General features: G+C 33.2%; 2 protein-coding genes and 1 pseudogene across 2 annotated transcripts; 2 read left to right on the forward strand and 1 right to left on the reverse strand.

Annotated features, from left to right (window-relative positions):
* Positions 1–394: 394 nt before the first annotated feature.
* LOC105339216 (type I iodothyronine deiodinase pseudogene) lies at positions 395–5217 on the forward strand (annotated as a pseudogene).
* A 692-nt stretch (positions 5218–5909) lies between these two features.
* Positions 5910–8031, reverse strand: LOC105339217 (uncharacterized). The gene is made up of 2 exons (XM_011444670.4): positions 7301–8031; positions 5910–6484 (listed from the first exon to the last, which is right to left on the reverse strand). The coding sequence occupies exons 1-2, from the start codon at positions 7849–7851 to the stop codon at positions 6028–6030; spliced, it is 1008 nt and encodes a 335-aa protein (XP_011442972.3). The 5' UTR covers positions 7852–8031; the 3' UTR covers positions 5910–6027.
* Positions 8032–9190: 1159 nt separating this feature from the next.
* Positions 9191–17649, forward strand: LOC105323798 (mannan endo-1,4-beta-mannosidase). Its single transcript, XM_034469689.2, has 7 exons — positions 9191–9342; positions 13716–13898; positions 13997–14202; positions 15040–15260; positions 16206–16359; positions 16987–17058; positions 17293–17649. The coding sequence occupies exons 1-7, from the start codon at positions 9291–9293 to the stop codon at positions 17527–17529; spliced, it is 1125 nt and encodes a 374-aa protein (XP_034325580.1). The 5' UTR covers positions 9191–9290; the 3' UTR covers positions 17530–17649.
* The last annotated feature ends 2247 nt before the right edge of the window (positions 17650–19896 follow it).

Consider the following 19896-nt stretch of genomic DNA (forward strand, 5'->3'; position numbering starts at 1 on the left):
GCAATGTCACCCCGTGCACGCACGGGTCAAAGTCTAGTATATTATATGGCTTGACGGTCTGCATGATAAAGGAATGGAATGGCTAAGAATAAATATAGCTGCTAATCTCTCACACAGGTAAATGCATGCAGGTGTCACTACAGTCAGTACAAATTTTACAATTATTCCTACCAATATTACGCAACCTCAGATACAGGTAATAAATTTAAAACGAACCTCTGTGAGAAATCCTCTAGTCATTTTTTTAAACAAAACTTCATTTACAATTTAGTAGCAAAAAAAACCCCACACACGTGCATCCTGCGAGGCATGAGACTGAATTTGTTGAGGTCGAAATTACATAATCTAGTCCAGACCTTTTCACTCATATCCAGATTAACGCGCATGAAAAATTCAAATAAGCTCTCATAATTACATAACTGGGACAGTCAGACATTTTACACGTTGTTTTTCATCTCATAAAAATCGGCCCCTGTCGCGGGCGGAAACGCCCAAAATTGAAAGGGGAATTCGGAAATTAAATTGTCTCAGCCTTGTTATGACGTGACCTTTCGGGGGAAAACACCTGCAGGAGTGATCACTGGACAATCCAAAGGTGAGGCAGGTTTTGGTATATTATGAACATATATCGCATTTGACTCCGTAGGCTTATCATCTTTATCAGTCATTTGTTAGTACAGCTAATTCATGTTCAATTCGTTTGATTATTCGAAAAAATTTATGTCGGTCAGGAAAACCACTGGCGTCCGGTCAGATTAACTGGGTCAGTTGCATGGTTATCATTGGGGCGGTGAAAAGAGGACTAATGACACCCGTAGAATAATGACCGAGGTCATTTTCGACGTAGAATAATGACCCCCCAGTTATAGAATTATTGGATTATTTTGAAAAAAAAGTCCAGGAGCTATTTTTTTTCATGTTAAACATGGAAGAAATTCAATGCATACAAATTGAATAACGCACGTTACTCAAGTAATATGCACACATCGCTGCAGTTATGAGGGTGTCTTCCCACCTAGCTAAAATTCTGAAATTTTGATAAATTTTTAATTAAAAAAAAATAACAGGCAATTTTTTTAAGATAATGTTTTTGCATTAAAGTTTATTGTAAATACAATCATACTCAACAACGAACTCTGTTTAGCAATTATAACTTATTTAGAATATTATATACATGTACATAAATATTTTAGCATGTAAGTTTTTGTTTTTGATTAATGATATTGCTGTTGGCATATTAGATAACATTAGATTATTTGCTGATTGTACATCTCTGTTTGCCATTGTTGATAATGACATATCACTACCCCTTCTATGTCTCTTTAAGGATCTTGAAAAAATAAACATTATATGGTTCAAATTTTGGGCTGTTGATTTTAAAAATGAAAAAAAAAAACGATTAATGTTAATTTTATAAAAAATCAGAGGAATTATCACATCCTACAGCATACAATTTGGCTATAGTGGTTATGAAAATAAAAAAAATTAAATGCTCATGTACATTTAGGAATACATTTTCAGACTGATGGAATGTGGATTAATCATATAACAATTATACATGAAAAGGTCTGTAAGAGGCTGAATATACTTAGATTACTGAAACATGTCATAGACAGAAATTCCTTTATAAAAATGCATTTTGCCTTAATGCTTGAAAAGGTACAGGTAGAAGCTTCAGGAATTATTACTGGGCTTATAGTGTTACTAGTATTTCGATCATCTAGATCATGTTTGTAGGATGGACTGGACTGGGAACCTTTACATCTTACATGTATAAGAAAGTTAATTGTTTAACTATTAATGAAATTTAATTACAATTACTTCGAGCATTAGTTCGATTGAAGTATCATATTCCTATCTGTTAATAGGTAAATCATCTCAGTTAAAAGAGAAACAAAATAACTATGATCTAATTAAGCCATCAATTTCTGCGGTGTGTTGTTTATTTGAGCAATTGCTTAACAGGCCTATTAAATTCAATGTTCTATTATTTTTTTTTTAATTAATTTAATTTTTTTAATTTTATCTATTCAATTAATAAATATTAACCCTTTCAGTAATTGATAGAACTTAAACCTATTTTTTTTGATAACACAGCAACTGAAATCCATGTTGTTAAGAGTATATCACTATATATCACAGATGATCTTTACACAGGTAGTTCACACCTAAAACAGACTATACCCAGTGCTCATCACAATTTTAGCTAGGTGGGAATAAGAATTTCATAATTTTAGCTACGTGGGAATTAACCGTTGTGAGACTGTATCTTTGCAAAAAAAAAATAATAATAATTAAAAAAATAAGCGGTTATTAACAGAAATATGTCTCCCTAGTGGAAAGAATTCAACAGTGCTTTAAAATTTGAAACAAACGTTAAAAATAAATCCATCACTCATTTCTTCGTTGTGTAGCCGAATATCAATGATTTGTATAGTAGTTTATGGAAAATTCATGTGTCCAAAATGCATAGTCTTATTTAGTAAACAACTTTTAATGAGAAAAAAAATCCTTCTCGCTTAATTTTTTCGCAAACAGAAGGAACCAATACATTTGACAAAACATGACTCTCTGTGAAACTACATGTATTTATTATAGGGGAATCTTATTTTGACGCTGTTAGATTTTTGGTGTGCTATTTATAGTAACATTGGCAATTTGTCTGCCTACAGCCAGGACTCTGTATTCAGCAAAGATGTTTAACATGGCAGCAACTTTCTTAAAAACACGTTTAAAGCCGCAAGGGTAATTAGAATTGAATGAAAAAACCAACGAGTTTAATACTCAATTACAAACGTAGTATCTAAGTGTCTAATGCATAGTTTTAATGGTTTAAAAGTTTAAAATTTATATATGAAATGCCCGAAACAACATATCAGGAGAATAAAATAAACAAAATTTTCTCCAAGATCATAGGAGGGGATTTTCTTTGAATGTTCCGCCTAAATAACAATTTCCAGTAAGTCTTTAGATTTGTAAAGCTAACAATGCAGGTATTCTTACATATATGACCTGGCGGTATTATTCGTTGATATCTATAATTAAATGTAGAGTTTCTTCGAACTACTACAAAACTGTCAACATTAATTTACTACTTGTAACTCAATATAAATGTTGATTAACTTTTCTATATTCTAGATGTGGCACTCACTTACGATCGTTGCCCGCTTGTGTCGTCTTTTTGTGTTTTCTATCCGCGCAACATTTATGATAATGTTCGGGAGATATATCCCCGCAATGGATCGAAATATCATGCAAGATTTCAGGGAAATAATGTTGGAATCTCATCTTGAAGAGAATGATTGGAAAGACACTGTGTACACATTTGTTCACCTTAAAGCAATGATAAGTGCACGTCTTTACGAGGTGTTCCGAGAGGCAGATCTGTACCAAGATGCCCCTAATGGTGACGTCATTAAACCTGATCTCTCTAAGACGCGCCTCCTCGAATATCAGAAAAAAGACCGACCGCTTGTTCTGAACTTTGGGAGCTGTACCTGACCACCGTTCATAAAGAAGCTTGAGCATTTCAAGGACTTGATTGCTCGCTTTGGTCACGTGGCTGACTTTTTAATCGTATATATAGCTGAAGCACATCCTAGTGATGGCTGGAAGTTTAAACATAATTTCGATATCGATAATCATAAAAGAATTCAGGATCGAATGAAAGCGGTCGAAACCTTGAGAAGACAGCAATCAAGTTGTGAGGTTGTTGCAGACGACATTTCCAATGATTTGAATTTTAAGTATGGCGCTATGTTTGAACGTCTGTTCATCGTTTTGAACGGAAAAGTTGTGTACCTGGGACAGAGAGGGCCACAGGGATATCATTTGGAGGAGGTGGAAGAGTGGCTGACCAAATACACGTCATAGTGTTATTGACGTTATAAAAAAGTCACAAAACACCTGGCGTAGCCAATTTGTTCAACTCCTCTTGTTCATTCTGCAGAAAAAGAAATTGATAATGAAAATACAACATGACATGCACAGTTCAATTTTCTTCATAACAATTTTTAGTTTCCTCGTTATATTCGTGGCAAAGAAATAGGGGAAATTAAACTCGTCAGCTATAACCGTGTTATACGATTCATATATATCAGATGGATTTAACAAATTGTTTTGATGTATTGAAATAATCATCATGCACAAAGGTTTTTTTTTGTGTTTTTTTTTCCTCATTATGATTTTTCCTTTAAAATCAAATACATGTATAAGCTATTAACGTAAATTATATACGGACCCAGGATTTTTTTTTAGTGAAGATAGTGGGGGGGGGGGGGGGGTGTTGGGGTAGGTTAATTGTAGTTTTGTGTCCTTGAGATTTGAGGCGGTTGTTGAAAGACTAATTTTTGTAACTGTGTAAAGATAAGGATGAACTCACTCACATCCAACCCATCTCGATCAGTACTTGAAATGTAACGTTGGTTAACGTGAAATTTGAAAGGAGGATTCAGACACCAAATAAAATAACGTTGTTAATTTTTTTGGCATCATAACTAAGATTCTTGGCTTTTTTTCCATGGCTGATTTTAATGACGGTCAATGTTATTGAAGTACGAGTAAAAGAATTTTATAATATAGTATCTACATACACCATAAAACAACAATTTTTCACCATTTTAAGTGGAAGAGGGAAGAAAATTTCAATCAATAGGCAGCTTATCAGACCAATATCAACATTTCTCTCTTTCTGCATTGTGTCCTCAACATCTAACCAATTTTTTAATTATCTGCTGCTTCCATCATTTGATTTGGTATTTAAAACTTAGCCTTTTTGGTGCATACTAAAGACTATCTGTTGACGATGAGGCTTAGTATTAGATTTTATGTAAATGTTTAATACTTTTGGGATGGTTTTTTAAGCAATATAATTATACGTTAAATACTTTGTGAAATTTTATCCAATGTGGCAATGTGCATTGTAACCATAGTTACCCAGTTATTTCGTCATTGATGACAGAGTTCATGAAATCGTCCTCTAAACTGTCACAAAGGAGGACCGATTGATTCTTGTTCTGTTATTCGTGAAGAGATTAAGTATGAGATGCACATCCTCACTCATAATAAACTTCTGTGTATTTGTCGCAGTTTTTATTAAAAAGTGTTATATATTGCTTATTTACCCTTTTTGCGCATTGCCAATCAAGCATGAAGTAAATTTATGAATGAGCTTTGTTTTGTCGTTGTTCCATGGAAATAAAAAAATGCATGCGAAAACGCTCATGGTTTTTTTTTTTTGAGGGGGTTGGGGGGTTGGTTCGTATTCGTATATAGGACGTTTATGATTTACTGAAAAGATATATCCTTTTCCTTCTTGAAACTTTAACAATCATAAAGGTGTTGACCTTCAACCAGTAGTCTAAAATTAACTGTCGACATCACGTGATAGATTGATATTCATAAGGAGGTTTTACTTTCCTGGTAGGAAAATAAATATTAAAGTTTAAAATTTGATTTCTTTGTTACGTTATCGAATTTAGGATAATGATTAACAGCCTAAAAGTAACTCTTATAAGTAATCAAACACATGCTTTTCCCCCGTCATTCAAAATTTACGCAAATTATAGCGTGTATAGTTTAACATCCTTCTTAAATAAAATAGAACAAAGAAACATAATCTAAACTTTTAAAACATACTTATCTCTTAGTGGTACATTAAATGTCTAGACTTTTCTCACAAGTACAAGGTCTGAATACTTCAAAGCTTCGTTTTTTATTCACAGCAGTATGAGATAATTTGTCTAGACTCTAAAAAAATCACTATACGTAACATTAAAAGCTTCAAAGCTTCCTGTTTATTCACAACTTTTATATTGTAAGAAAACACATTAATTCAGGAAAGTTTTGCTTAAATATATGAACGCACAAAAAAATCCCCCCCCCAAAAAAAAACTAGAGTAAACATATGAATGATATCACATGCATGTATACGTTTTTATTTTTAAAAGAAAATGTATATACTTGTAGCTCCTGAATCGAAACCTTTACGGTTTTCGAATATTCTACAAAATGCCTTATTTTAATGTCTTACACATCAGTGTGGCTCGTGTCTTTGGTCCCTGATGGCTTAGAACCATGACTGTGGTCGAGCGAAACTTGGGCTTGATTTTGCAATCTTCTCCTGATCACCAGAAAAACTATAAGGTTGACGATTCCGCCGACGTTTGAGAATATGGTAACTGCATGAATTAGGGCCGGGGGAAGGGTAACGGGGTCGACAAACACCCAGATTCCAAACAAAGCCAGTGTCAGCCATTGAAAGATGAACGCCAAAACAAACAACGACATGGCGCGGACTGCCGCGTGCTTCATTTTGGAACCAGACGACTGCTTTCCGAGTGAAAGGCTCAATTTTTTCTCGATGGATCGGAGTTTTGCCCAAGTAATCACATACAACGTTGTATTTACTGTAAGAATCAAAGAAAACGGAAGGGTGACGAGGAAGAACTGGGCCAATCCACCATTTACGCCGTCGAAAAAACAACTGAAAGACAGTAATAAACCACTGTATAGGGCAACAATGCCATGATTTTTTTTTCTTGGCACATCAACCGCTGATGAGTGTAGAGAAAAATAGTGCAATTTTAGAAAATGTGTATTGTGTGCTATAATTGTAGATTAAACATCATTGAATGATACACCGGTAATATAAGAAATATGTACCGTATTAATTTATAAACCATTTTCTACAAAATATAAATTTAACGACCTGTATTATGATAAGATTTTGGGATTTATGGTTTTAAAAAAGGAATTCGATTGAGTTTGTTGGGAAAACAATAGATTGTAAATAAACAAGGATGAAATAATTACATAATTATAGTATTTCAAAAAGTAAATATACCGGTATACAGTATAGATCATGTGTATAAATCATAAATCTAAGTTCTCTCAAGTTATCGTCTTCACTATATCATAAGACAAATGCATTTATTAAGAAAGCTCGATGTTCGTGACCAATTTTAAATTGTATTGATCTCCTTTAGGAGAAGAGTTCTAGATAAAAATGTAGGAAAACACCCTTTAAAAGGCAAAATCTAAAGATATTTTTTTTAGTAAATATTAGTTTATAGCTTAACAAATTATCTTTAAAAAAAATTAGGCATATCTGATGGTTTATGTTGGCCACTCAGCCTCCTTAAGAAAACTTAGAAGGGTGCAAAAGTGCCACGTTGGCAATATCATTTCGAATGATATCAACCAGTCTTATTGATAAGATATATATTACACTACTTCATTATTATTAGGCTCTATAATTAGAGTTTAAACCAAATTCTTCATTACAATGACCGTTACTTACAAAGCACCACTTGGGCCAAACTGTTTTGCTGCAAGTGCAATCATGGATAGAAGGAAAGGAAATCCAAAGATCCACAATAATAGACGCCAATCTCGTCTTCCGTATTTCAACTGCTTATTGAAGATCATCAGTGTAAAAGCGTTCACCGCAACGATGTTTACCATCAGAGCCTGAGCTAGGATGAACTCCAGCAGCATGACTCCGTAGAACTGGCAAAGCGAGGCTGGGTAGACATGTCTTTTGGTTATGGTTATGTGAAGATGATCCATACTGTGGGCCAAATTGAAGGCGCCATCACAAATCGCCATGTAGACTACGAACCTTTCACTTTTGGTCCAGTCAACAAATGCACGTTTTGGATTTTTTCTGAAGCTGAACGCTATTGCCAGAATAGCCGAAATCAGACTCAGGAAAATGCAGGTCAGTGCTGGAACGTGCAGGGAGTAGAATTGTCCATTGCCCAGACCGTACACGGGAAGATCGTACCCGTCCCTCAGAGCGGGAGGACCAAGGGTAGAACTGTGGGTTGACGTGCTGTTGTCGTGGTCCATCTTGAGAGGTACAATGTAAATGTAGACGTCGTGAAAGGTAATGTATTGTTTCAAATAGATACCTACTTCCTTGCTTGGTTTTAGCTAATGAATAAAAGATCTAAAAACTGAGTTTCCTTCTTAAATAGTGTTGAACAAATTGCATACATGCCCCAGTCAAAACACAAAATGTATAAATATGTTTTTTTCCTTTTTCAATAAAATTGAACAAAACGTAAACATGTTCCTAATATATAAATATATCCTGTTTAAACTACCAATATATGCGTATTACAGTATTATACGTATGTTGCACAGAAACATTAACGAATTGTTTTGTACATACGGCTTTCTTGATTAAAAGCGGAACTAAAAACGGAAAGGAAAATATAGTATCAATTTAATAACTTGAAAGTGTATAAATAGGACCAGAAACAATCTTCTTTATATTAAATGTTCATAAACTTGTATGAAAAATACTTGTAGATACGATTTGATTTACATTAATATTTGTTTCTTGTGAATCCTCACCAACTAAAGCATTGTAGTTATTAAAAGTACATACCATTACTTAGCAATAAAATATGAACATTGCAACTGACTTCGACTTAACAGTTTCCTTTTATGTAGTAGCATTGTAACCTAGCATCGTAGCGCAGTGTATGATGTATTGAATTAAAGACTAATCAAAACGGGACATCCTACAACTTAAGACCGTCATCTTTACAAAGTTTTGCAGAATCAAGTTAGTTATTTAATACATCGAATGAGAATTTTCTATTTTTTTTTATACACTATTTACATTGTACATGTACCACAAGGTGTAGGGTTGAGTCATAACAGGGAACACAATACTTTTTTCATTTAATTTAAAACAAAGAGTGAAATTAACATTCAAAACGTAAAATCGATCTATTCACAACCATTTTTTTCAGAAACACTTTTTAAAATTGCAGTGTGGTCACACTAATAAAAGGTGTTTGGATCACATTTTAGTTTTAAAAATTGTGTCTTGAACTGTAACGAAAAGCGTTCGAAAAGGATGAATATTCCATATACGCACAAATATTACTATTTTAAAGCATAGCCTATGGAAAAAATATCCGAGATGGGCTAGAAGTGTTAAGACCTTCCAACCCAGGGAAGGGTCAATCTTCGCCAACAACCTCTAATGGAAAAATCTTTTGGGGAGAGAGAGAGTGGTAGAAAAAGCATGGTTGTGGCAAAACTTTCATGTACTGGCATTTTCTTCAGGACCTATAAAAAGCTGATTCTTAGTCAACGATCGACAAGTCGTAGAAACTAGCCATAAACCAACACCAGAACTATTGATTATGTAACGTTTACATGTAAGTATATACTTCGTACTTAAACTCATACTACATTACTCAAACATGTTTATAATTTCTAGGCCGGATTGATCTTGATTCTTATCAGCCCCTCTGGCCTCCACTTCCAGTATGTGGTGGATAGTGTTTGTTGGACTGTTTTTATTGGCGGACCATGGATCAGGTTCATATGTTTACAATTTTCTTTCATTCATAACGTTTTTATTATGTAATGAATAATTTGAGTAACTTTACTATGGACGCAATATGTCCCTCCTAAGATTGTCTTTCATTGCATTTAAGCATGCATGTGTCGAATGCAATTAGTACTGGGCACTGCCATTACTGTGAAAACGACAAATAAAAGAAGCAATTGGGTGGGATTCCCTGAAAATTCATAGTTCGTTTTACAAGCATGCTTTTTTAAATATCTTTAAAGTTTCTTTTTATGGTTCATATGGTTATGAAGACCCATCTTTCTATTAGGAAGAAACCACAAACAACAATCAAAGTACTGAAGAACTGAGGGGAGTTGATTTTGTCGATGTTTATTTATTCTAAAATCAATGATATGTTATTTTGCATGACAAGTACATGTAGTTTCTAGTTTGAATTACGCACATTTTTATAATATGATTTTTTGGACTTTTTCGACAAGAATGTCGAGAAACCCCCATATGAATCATGTTAAAGATAAAATTAATTCAATCAAACTATGTATCAGTAATAGAAATGTTTCTCGAAAATTGTATTGATTCAAGCAATATTGAACTCTAGTATCGGTCAACCAAACGCTCGGCTGACACCGTAAATCTCCGGCAAGGATTTACGGAGACAGCCGAGCGTCGAGTTAAACAAGACTATATTGAATTCTGGCGTAGGAATACAAACGACTACAAAAATATATAAATTGTTCGTACCATTTAAAATCTGACTATTTTCATTTATATTTATAAATAAGTTTCCTTGAAAAACAATGGTTTAGCATAATTTACATCGAATTTATCAATTATTTTCAAGAATTAAGTCTTGTCAGCAGCAATGATTTGTGCTGAGGTCCAAACACTGTTTCACTTTCGGTTTGTCTGAGTAACTGCATAGGAGAGTTGATTAAAATCAACTCCCAAAAAAGCATGCATTTGTTATTTCGGACATTAATTAAATGTATCATTATTTGGGTATTTTTTCATAGAAATATTATACACATAAAATCCCAATCTTTAGCAGACATAGTAAAACAAAGCTAATCTTAATCTCTAGATCAGTTATCTTAAATGACGATAAGTACGTGTACAATTATTTATGATAGTTGTATGTAGATTTTTTAAAAATTAAATTTACATGCTTCAAAACTAAAATGTCCGCGGACGCTAAACATGAAAAAAACTTGAAATAGCCTTACTACTTCACTACAATTACAGTATTATGAGTCCTTGAAGTCCATACTGTCAATATAGCAAATGATCGATTACGAATTAGACCACACATTTTAGTTAAGGATGAGTGTTCCTCTGATAAGAGAGATAACTTCTGTAGAAAATAATATCACTTGGTTTCTGTTAACTCACAATTATTGAGGCATGTAACAACAAGGGAGGTGGTGCATGGTCCCAATTTATGTTGGAAGGCGATACACTTATTTTAATTCAAAGATAGAAAAAGAAAATTAGAACTGAACCCCATGGCTCTTTTGAAGCAGGGGGGCAAAAAAGTAAAGAAAACTTTAACAAAATATTACAAGAAATGTATCATAATGATAAAGTATTTATGAGGCAATATCTACATCACTATTCCTCCCCCCCCCCCTCCCGATGGATTTATTCTTCTTTCAAATATAACTAAATTTTATGTACTTGTTCAGTACATGTACGGTACATGTTTGATGTTTTAGGCCAGAGAATATTTGGATGGAATATTTTTATTTCTCTATCTATAGCTCGTTCACAGAGCTGAATGAATTATAATTGGGGAAAATGTTACCAAGACAATTACAAATTTTAGACTTAGTTATAATCGTTTAAAACTTATAACATTTCAAATGTTTAAAATTGAATAAGGCTTTTCTATTCTGAGGGAGCAGATATGGGAAAACAAACTGAAAAAAACCATAATGATTATTTCAGCTCATTTGATTCAAGACAGTATATCCCTGTATTGATATCATACCAATTACTGGAAGATTATTCACTTGATCCCCTTTTTGTGTTACATAACAAAATGCTCTGGTGTACATTTTTAGGATTTCTTAAATATATATATATCCATTTACCGGTACTATTATCCTATCCAAATTTAAAAAAGAAAACCTTTTCTGAAATTTAGGAAACTGTGGCAATTTTTCTTGCACTGTATGTAAAACATGTATGTAAAACATTCAATAGTCTATGATAAAGAAAGATAACTTTTGCTGATTGAAGCAATTTTTGTTGCAAACCTATACAACAAAGTGCTATTCTGAACTAAAATGCAGTGCTTCAATATGTTTTGTAATATTAATTGATAATGTGTATAACTATATATTATTTTCATATACATTTTGGATTTTTAATTTTATGCTGCGATGGTAAAATTTTGCTTTTTCTAATCACTATGTCTAGTTTTCTTCATATCATGATTAGACATTTTATCAATTTTTGAAAAATCTAGCAGCGCTTCATCACTGAAAATTTGTTTCATATGAATCGATTGATATTGACTTTGATGAAAATCAATATGAAATTTTTTAAAAAATTTATGGCAAAATTAATAGCAGAGGGATGCTACACCTTAAAAAATAAGACAAAGATCAGAAATGTAAAATCGCCAAAGAAAGCATTTTATTGTATAACTATTATAAAAAGTTCAAGAAATTACATTTACGTTCATGAGCGAACAAATTGACAAAACCTGTTGCAAGGCTTGGGGTAATGCTAAATGTAATGCATTGCAATGCATTACATGTTTCCAAAGTAATGCTAGTAATGTGTAATGCCACAAATTTAGCATTACAAGTAATGGTAATGTATAATGCATTACTTTCCAAAATCTAGTGTAATGCTGGCATTACATGGTATTACTTTGCATTATTATGCTTTTATATTTATGTTCATTTTTAAATTTGTGATGAACTGAATAACTGAAATTGTATGTATAATATTTGATTAAAAATTGTTTTAAAGAAAAAATAATTCTTATGATAAAAATATTTTAGATGAGTGATTAAAATAATTTAAAAATCTATAATTCTTAAATTGTCAATAATACTAGCTATAACAACACAATTTCAAAAGAATGTTGTTAATATTAATAATTCCATATCATTTGAAAAATTCACTATAATTAGTTGTGCATTCAATGAATTCTTTAGTGTGAAGAATATGTCAACAACACAATGTCCCTAGGGTAATCAAGTCCTAGGGTAATCAAGTAGCAAAACAATCCATTGTTTTGAGAGGTGGTAAACACCCCAATGCCTACATTCTCTTAACCGTGTTTCATTAGAATAGAGAACAGACATACACCCTTAAAAGCAAAGAAGAATGCACTAAAAAGAATGCACTGTCCAACCATGATCTCTGGGAGCTTAATTAAAAATTACTTCCAGTATTATAACCTATTAAAAAATTCAAAAATAATTTTTATTAATATACCCCCCCCCTCTCTCTCTCTCTCTCTCTCTCTCTCTCTCTCTCTCTCTCTCTCTCTCTCTCTCTCTCTCTCTCTCTTGTATTTTTACTATTATTGCCTGACAACTTATACCTTAGATATTCAAACCCGACAAAATGCAGTTTAAAGACGAAACCTTTTAAAACTTTGATGATCATAAAGTGCAACAGCAATCTTTTATGTCATTAAATTTGAACCTGATAGTGAACATGAACCTGTAAATATGTGTAAGCCTGTTTTATAAATGAAGCATTTGAAAAAACTCCTTATTCAGCTTTAAAATTACTTTTCTAAAACATTGACTTTTCACAAAGTAATGGTAATGCATTACTTTACTCATGTAATGGTAATGTAATGCATTACTTCAAGAAAATTAAGTAAATAAATGGTAATGGTAATTTAATGTCCAAATTCATGAGGTAATGGTAATGAAATGCTTTACTTTACAATGTAATTCGCCCCAAGCCTGGCCTGTTAGACTTAACTGTATGAGCGCAGTCGGTACTCCCTAGATATAGATATTACAATTCATTAAGGTGGTATGGGACACCCCCATACTGTGACTTACTTCCTATCGAAATAAACAATAAAATCGGGTTTAATCTCATATTTTTTCTTACTTGAAGATGATATCTAGGTTAGAGCATTGACTATGAATATGTAAGTCATAAGTTCGAATCCTGCGGGGGCTTTAATTATTTTTACCCTTTAAAACATTTTTAAAACACATTTCTTAGTCAAATAATGTGAAATTTGAAAAATCCCAAAACAATAAAAGTATTTTAATTATAATGTACTTTTATTCACATTAAAATCGACAGGTATCCCATACCAGCTTAAGACAGTGTTATGACCTTTTACTGATTTTCTTCGATATTTTTCTCATCTTCACCTATGTTCTGTCTTTTTTAGGGGCTCGGCTTGGAATACATGGTACCCATTTCACATACAATGGACACAGGGTGTTCCTTGCTGGGATTAACAAAGCCTGGGAGCATTATGCCTATGACTTCGGCAACGGACAATATAATGGCGTCAAGGCCAGATACGAGCACGTGTTCCAACAACTACAGGCCGCTGGAGCAAACTCCATCCGTGAGATTTCACCATAAAGTCATTCATAATTATTTTTGAAAATTCTATACTACTTATAGATCTTGATCCAATATTCTATTATCTGTTACATTATGAAGGAGTGTGGATTCATATAGAAGGAGAATCCTCGCCTAAATTTGACAGCAATGGTCACGTGACAGGGACTGACAATGGCGGTACTTTGATCAATGATATGAGGGTTATGCTTAGAGCCGCTCAGCAACACAATATATTTGTGTTTCCGACGTTATGGAATGGGGCTGTAAACCAAAATTATCACTATCGTCTAAACGGTTTGATCAAGGTAAAATCAAACTACTTAATATCGCTTTGTGACAAAACTAATTGCTAATGTGTTTTAACATACTTTGTCAATTTTATTACGGCCATCAATAGTTTGAACTCAAAAAGGATACAACTTATGATATTTTATTATAAGTATTGTTGACCCCAATATAATTTACATGTTAATTTGTAAATATTAGAAATGTTAAAAACTATAGTCTGTCCCAAGTTATTGCTTCCATCCCTTTTTGATGATTTTTAATAAAAAAAAAAACCCACATACCTGTGAAAGAAATACAGCTGGAGTAGATGAAAGGGAATATGTCCAAGATATTTTCATTGAACAATTATCATTGTTCACTCATAAAAGTTCACAGGAACGAAAACAAATTTCTTACAGAGATTTATAATGGGAAATGTTTACATCTTTTCTCCATTCGGAAGTACTCGGAATGCCTCGCGCAATTTTTCAACGTTATCATCCGGGCTTATTAATGGCTGATGCAATGCAAAATCCCCGTAGACTTTCTAATTTGGAATGTGTATTGAAACCTGAAGCGGTAGAGGGGGCATTTCAAAACAGATAATCTGGACAGTTTTCATATTAGTGGATGAACATAGTTTGAGCACAAAGGTATTTATGATTAGCGAAATATCAAGCAAAAAGTGGTGGAAGCAAAAACTCGGGACAGAGTATAGTTAGAAATCAGTATTTTTTAAACAACGCATAATATCAGTAGAAACAAATTGATTTATTTTTGGATATGTTCTTTCCTTTTAATCAAGTCTCCAGAATGGTACCGTAATCTTGTTTTAATTACAATGTGAGTAAGAATATTATACCTCTTTGTAACAGGACACCGGTAAACTGAATTCTTACATTGATCACGCCCTGAAGCCCATGGTACTCGCTCTGAAGGACATGCCGTCTCTTGGGGGCTGGGATCTGATGAATGAGCCGGAGGGAGAACTCATCCCCGATCTGACCAGCACTGACCCCTGCTTCGACACTCGCCATCTCCACAACTCAGGGGCGGGATGGGCAGGCAAGCTTTACACACCGCAGGAACTGTTGAGGTAAAAGGTTTACTGTTCACTAAGAGGGCTGAACGGCCGTGGTCAGTTTTAGGCTATATTTATATCCATAAAAAGAAGAACTCTGCAGAAAAACATAGCAAGATATTCAAATTTAAAAGCTAATATATATATATATATATATATATATATATATATATATATATATATATATATATATATATATATATATATATATATATATATATATATATATATATATTCTTTTCTAAATGATTGTTTATAGTTAAAGTCAATATATTTAAAAATCTTAGTAAAATCTGATGGTTATTTTCTTGACCACCCCGCCTTATTAAGCATGCTATGGAGATGTCATTAAGGGTCGAAATAGGAACTTCTTATGGAGATGCCATAAAGGACAGAGGATTTATGAGAGTGTTTGGATGTAAATCATCATATTGGTACTCTCGGTCTATAAATAAGGATTGTTTATCTTGATAACTGATAATTAGATTAGTAGATTGAAATGCTCATACAAGCGTTCCAGTGAAGGCGGTTCAGTAATATCCTTAAGATTTAATACCGTAGAGTATTTTGTTTTCGGTCTGTCCGTATGTTTTTTTAATCTATCCCTCTCTTCTGTATGTCTGCCTGGAAATTTATGCGCAGACATATCTCTAAACTATATACATTGTAGTTTATTATAGAGACTGCATATAAGGTCATATAAATGTCAAAGTAAAAGGTTAAGTCTTGAGATCAACAACCAATTTACCAGTTACCACTTTGTCACTATGATGTGATTAAACTAGATTCGAGGTCACTCATTTGGAACTTTAGAACTTTAATTGAATCTACATGTATTTCATAGATTTTTTACTAAGAATATTTTACTTTTAGAAGTTTAAGAATAATCATTCTTGTTATGTATTGGCTACATAGAAGTTCAGACCCAACAGTGTAATATACTTAAGTCTTTTCAACAAGGTTCTTCAACTGGCAAGCCGCGGCTATTAAGGAGGTTGATCCACATGCCTTAGTTACAGTAGGAGCTTGGAACGGAAAGGTCAACACAGACAATTTTGGTTTCCATAACATGTACAAAGACAGTTGCCTTGTAAAGGCAGGAGGAAAGGCACTTGTAAGTTGTAGCGCTTAGTGACGTATACAAAGGAAATTTTGCTGCAGTTTCATTTTCATCACTTATTAATCGGATCGTCCTACAAAAATTCATGTTATTTTTTTCGGATTTGATCCGATTTCTATATCTAAAACATTTTACAAAAATGTATGAAATCAACGAACTTTTAACAGATTTTAGCAACTGGTTTTACTCTGTCTAGTATTGTGTGTACAGGACATTACAGATTGATTTAATTATATATCATAACAAGAAATTTCACATGAAAGGGAAAACATGCTCGTAAATTGATTTCTTTTATAATGAAGACGTAAAAATTTAGAACAAATGAATAAATCGATCAAAACGCTTTTCAGAAAAAAAGACTTAAAATATTAGTCATGTACTTTAACACATCTGAAAAGTTCAAATGCAAATCATAGACTTTTGATAATATATCTGAATAAATAAACTCAAACTCAATAAGCAATTCCAATTAAAAAATAAGTATTTTCCATCCAAAAAGATCGAAAATTCACAAGTTTTAAGTTTGGAAGATGGCGAGTAACAATTTACTGGAATCAGCCCCTTTGAGAAGTTTTTGCTTCTAACCCCACCACTAACATATGCTCGTCTCTCTTTTTTCAGGGCACTTTCTCTTTTTATCAGATTCACTCTTATGCCTTTAATGGACATTTCGGAACCGAATCTCCCTTTATGGTAATTCATTTTAACATAAATATTTGATGGTGTTCAACGTATCCACTGATTGTGATTAGAGGGTCGTAGATTACTTTTATCAGCATAGAATCTCAGCATTACTTGTTGTCATTATCATCATATTTCTTTAACAAAACCTGGAACATCAAAACCTAAAAACATTTTTTACGAATATTTCATTGGTTATATTTTATTAGTTCGCATAGGCCTTTCCAATTTGTTTTTAACTTTAAGCACAACTTTGGCGCCTTTGGTCTCCATAAGCCGTTGGTTATCGGAGAGTTCCGGGAGAAGAATGGCGCCGGAATGACCATTAATCAGCTGTATGACCACGCCTACAATGGCGGATATGCCGGCGGGTGGGGCTGGTCAGAGACAGACGGGAACATGGATAACATGCTGCAGGGTTTGAACCACATCAGGAACTACCACAGCGGGGCCCATGGCACCATCCACGTACAGATACATTAAAACGGGGTCTTAAACTAGGTCACTGATATTTTTTAATCTTTATATAGAATTATATTAAAAGTTTTTCATCAATTTGGTCATTTCTAATCAAGAACTCTTCAGTTGATTCATGTAAGGTTTATTTAAAGCTGAACATCGCTCGTAAATAGGCACTGTCCGCCATATTTCTCTTTAATCACTGCTGTCCCTACAACCCTTATATAAGGGACAGACCTCTAAACAGTTCAAAGTACTTCGCTGTAGAGGTCTCACCTGTGTGGACGTACATTTTGCCTCGCCGTGTTACCCGGTCGCGATGAAATTATCAAATTTTACGCACTTTTTGAAGCCAGGGGAATACTAACATCAAATAAATTGGTAAATGCATTATTTACGAACAGAAAATGAACATAAGATAAGAAAAAAATGCATAAAATCTAAAGACCACGAAAGGAATACTACATGTCGGCCACGAGGTTCAGGTGTGCAATCGGGTGTAACGAAATCGGAGGGTTTATATACCAGGTATCTGTGTGACGGTGCCTATTTACGAGCGGTGTTCAGCTTTAATGAGGGTTTATAATATAAAACAAAATATTTAAATGTTTACTTTTAAGTTTATGCTGACTTCAATTAATGTATCAAGTAAAGGACTGCGAACGATAGCATTGTCTAGCCGCCTAACTAAAAGTCATTTTTTGAAAGTTGTCTAATTAAAGTTAATTTTTTATAATAATGTAAACATTTATGTATATTTACATTAAATATAAATGATTTGGTCAAAGAGAGATAACTTTGTATTTTGGGTTAAAATAGCTCATTTCATAATAGAAAATAAAGGAAAACGGAAATGTTTTTTAAAACATCTTCCCCCCCCCCCCCCCCCCCCCTATGAAACAAAAAATCCTTTTGAGGGGTTTTAATTATTGTTATTTAGCATATTTTTACCAAAGGGTTTGTTGTTTCACGGGGGGTAACATGTCTACAGACCGAAATACATTCCAAAAAAAGAATTTTGCTTTTTAAATTTTCGAAAACTAATTAACAGATATGAATTAAAATGAAATTTTACTTTAATATATATCGTAAATATGTGATTATTAAGTTTTAATGCACATATTGGCCGCTAAATAAAATTTTCCTCATTCATAGAGACCGATTTCAATGAAATTTTTTTTAGACCCCGCGTTAGCAAAACTTTTGTTTAAAAATAAATAATTTGATTACAAATTTTATTTTGATATAAATTGATTAGGATTTGATTATACCTTTTAGAAGAAAACTTAGCTTTTGAATATCTGACAGAAATTCCGAAACATTCGGATGTAAAATGTAGGCGGGAAACGGGCGTTAGCGTTCGCAGTTCTTCATAACCCGCGTTAGCGAGTTACTTTTAGCAATTAACGACACCTTCATAGCCAGTATGACCGAAGCATTTCATTGTATAATGTCTTTCAACAATTTTATTTTTCAATGGCCTCTCTTCAATTATACATACAAAGTGAGTAAAATTATTGTTATTGAAGATCAGTACAACAGTCAATTCTTTTAAATATGGATTATATTTTAAAACTTACTTGGATGTCTGATATCATATCATGTAGGCCATACTATTTAAAATTTCTTGTCAAATAAACCTTGTGTGGGATTTCACATGCGTTTTTCTTCTTTCTTTTAATCGAATGCCACCATACATTTGGTGTATTGTCGTGAATGACTATTTACACAAGCCCACGGGGAAAGAGTTCACCATCAATCTATTTACATTTTATAAAATAGCCTTTGTGGCGCTATATATAATTAATTTTTTTTAAAGCTGCTTGGTCCGATTTTATATCAAATTTTATGCACGCTATTAAACGATGGCTATGCTTAGTATATGTATAATAAAAGACATTGCAGTAGTTTTACCCGTCAATTATGCCAAATTTCAATGAAGAAAAATGCGTACAAAATTTGCAAACAAAACAAACGACATTAAAAGGAACCGCGTTATTTCGCCTCATGTTCAATTCCACCCCTGACGACGAGACGGGTATGGTTGTATTACGAATTTGACATCGCTTTAAATAAAGGTCGAAATGATCAGACAAATTACAAATAAACATGTGTACGTTTTGTTCGCTAATATTTCTAAAGTCTGCTTTCTTTACAATCGATGCATAGCGTGCGGGTTGAATAGCCCCAATCATTCGGGGGACGAAACCAAGCGGTTTCCTTTTCGAAACATTCCCGTGATGCATTTTGGTTTGTTTTTTCGTTTGCCCTAAGAGAAATTATTTTTATTTACTTTCAATATTTCTACCTTTGAAAGGAGACTGATTCTGCTTGTGTAAATATGAGAAAGTCCATAACTTTCTAAGATATATGATTTGTATGGAAAAAATT

Source organism: Magallana gigas, chromosome 6 (genome assembly GCF_963853765.1).
Source record: "Magallana gigas chromosome 6, xbMagGiga1.1, whole genome shotgun sequence".
NCBI lineage: Eukaryota > Metazoa > Mollusca > Bivalvia > Ostreida > Ostreidae > Magallana > Magallana gigas.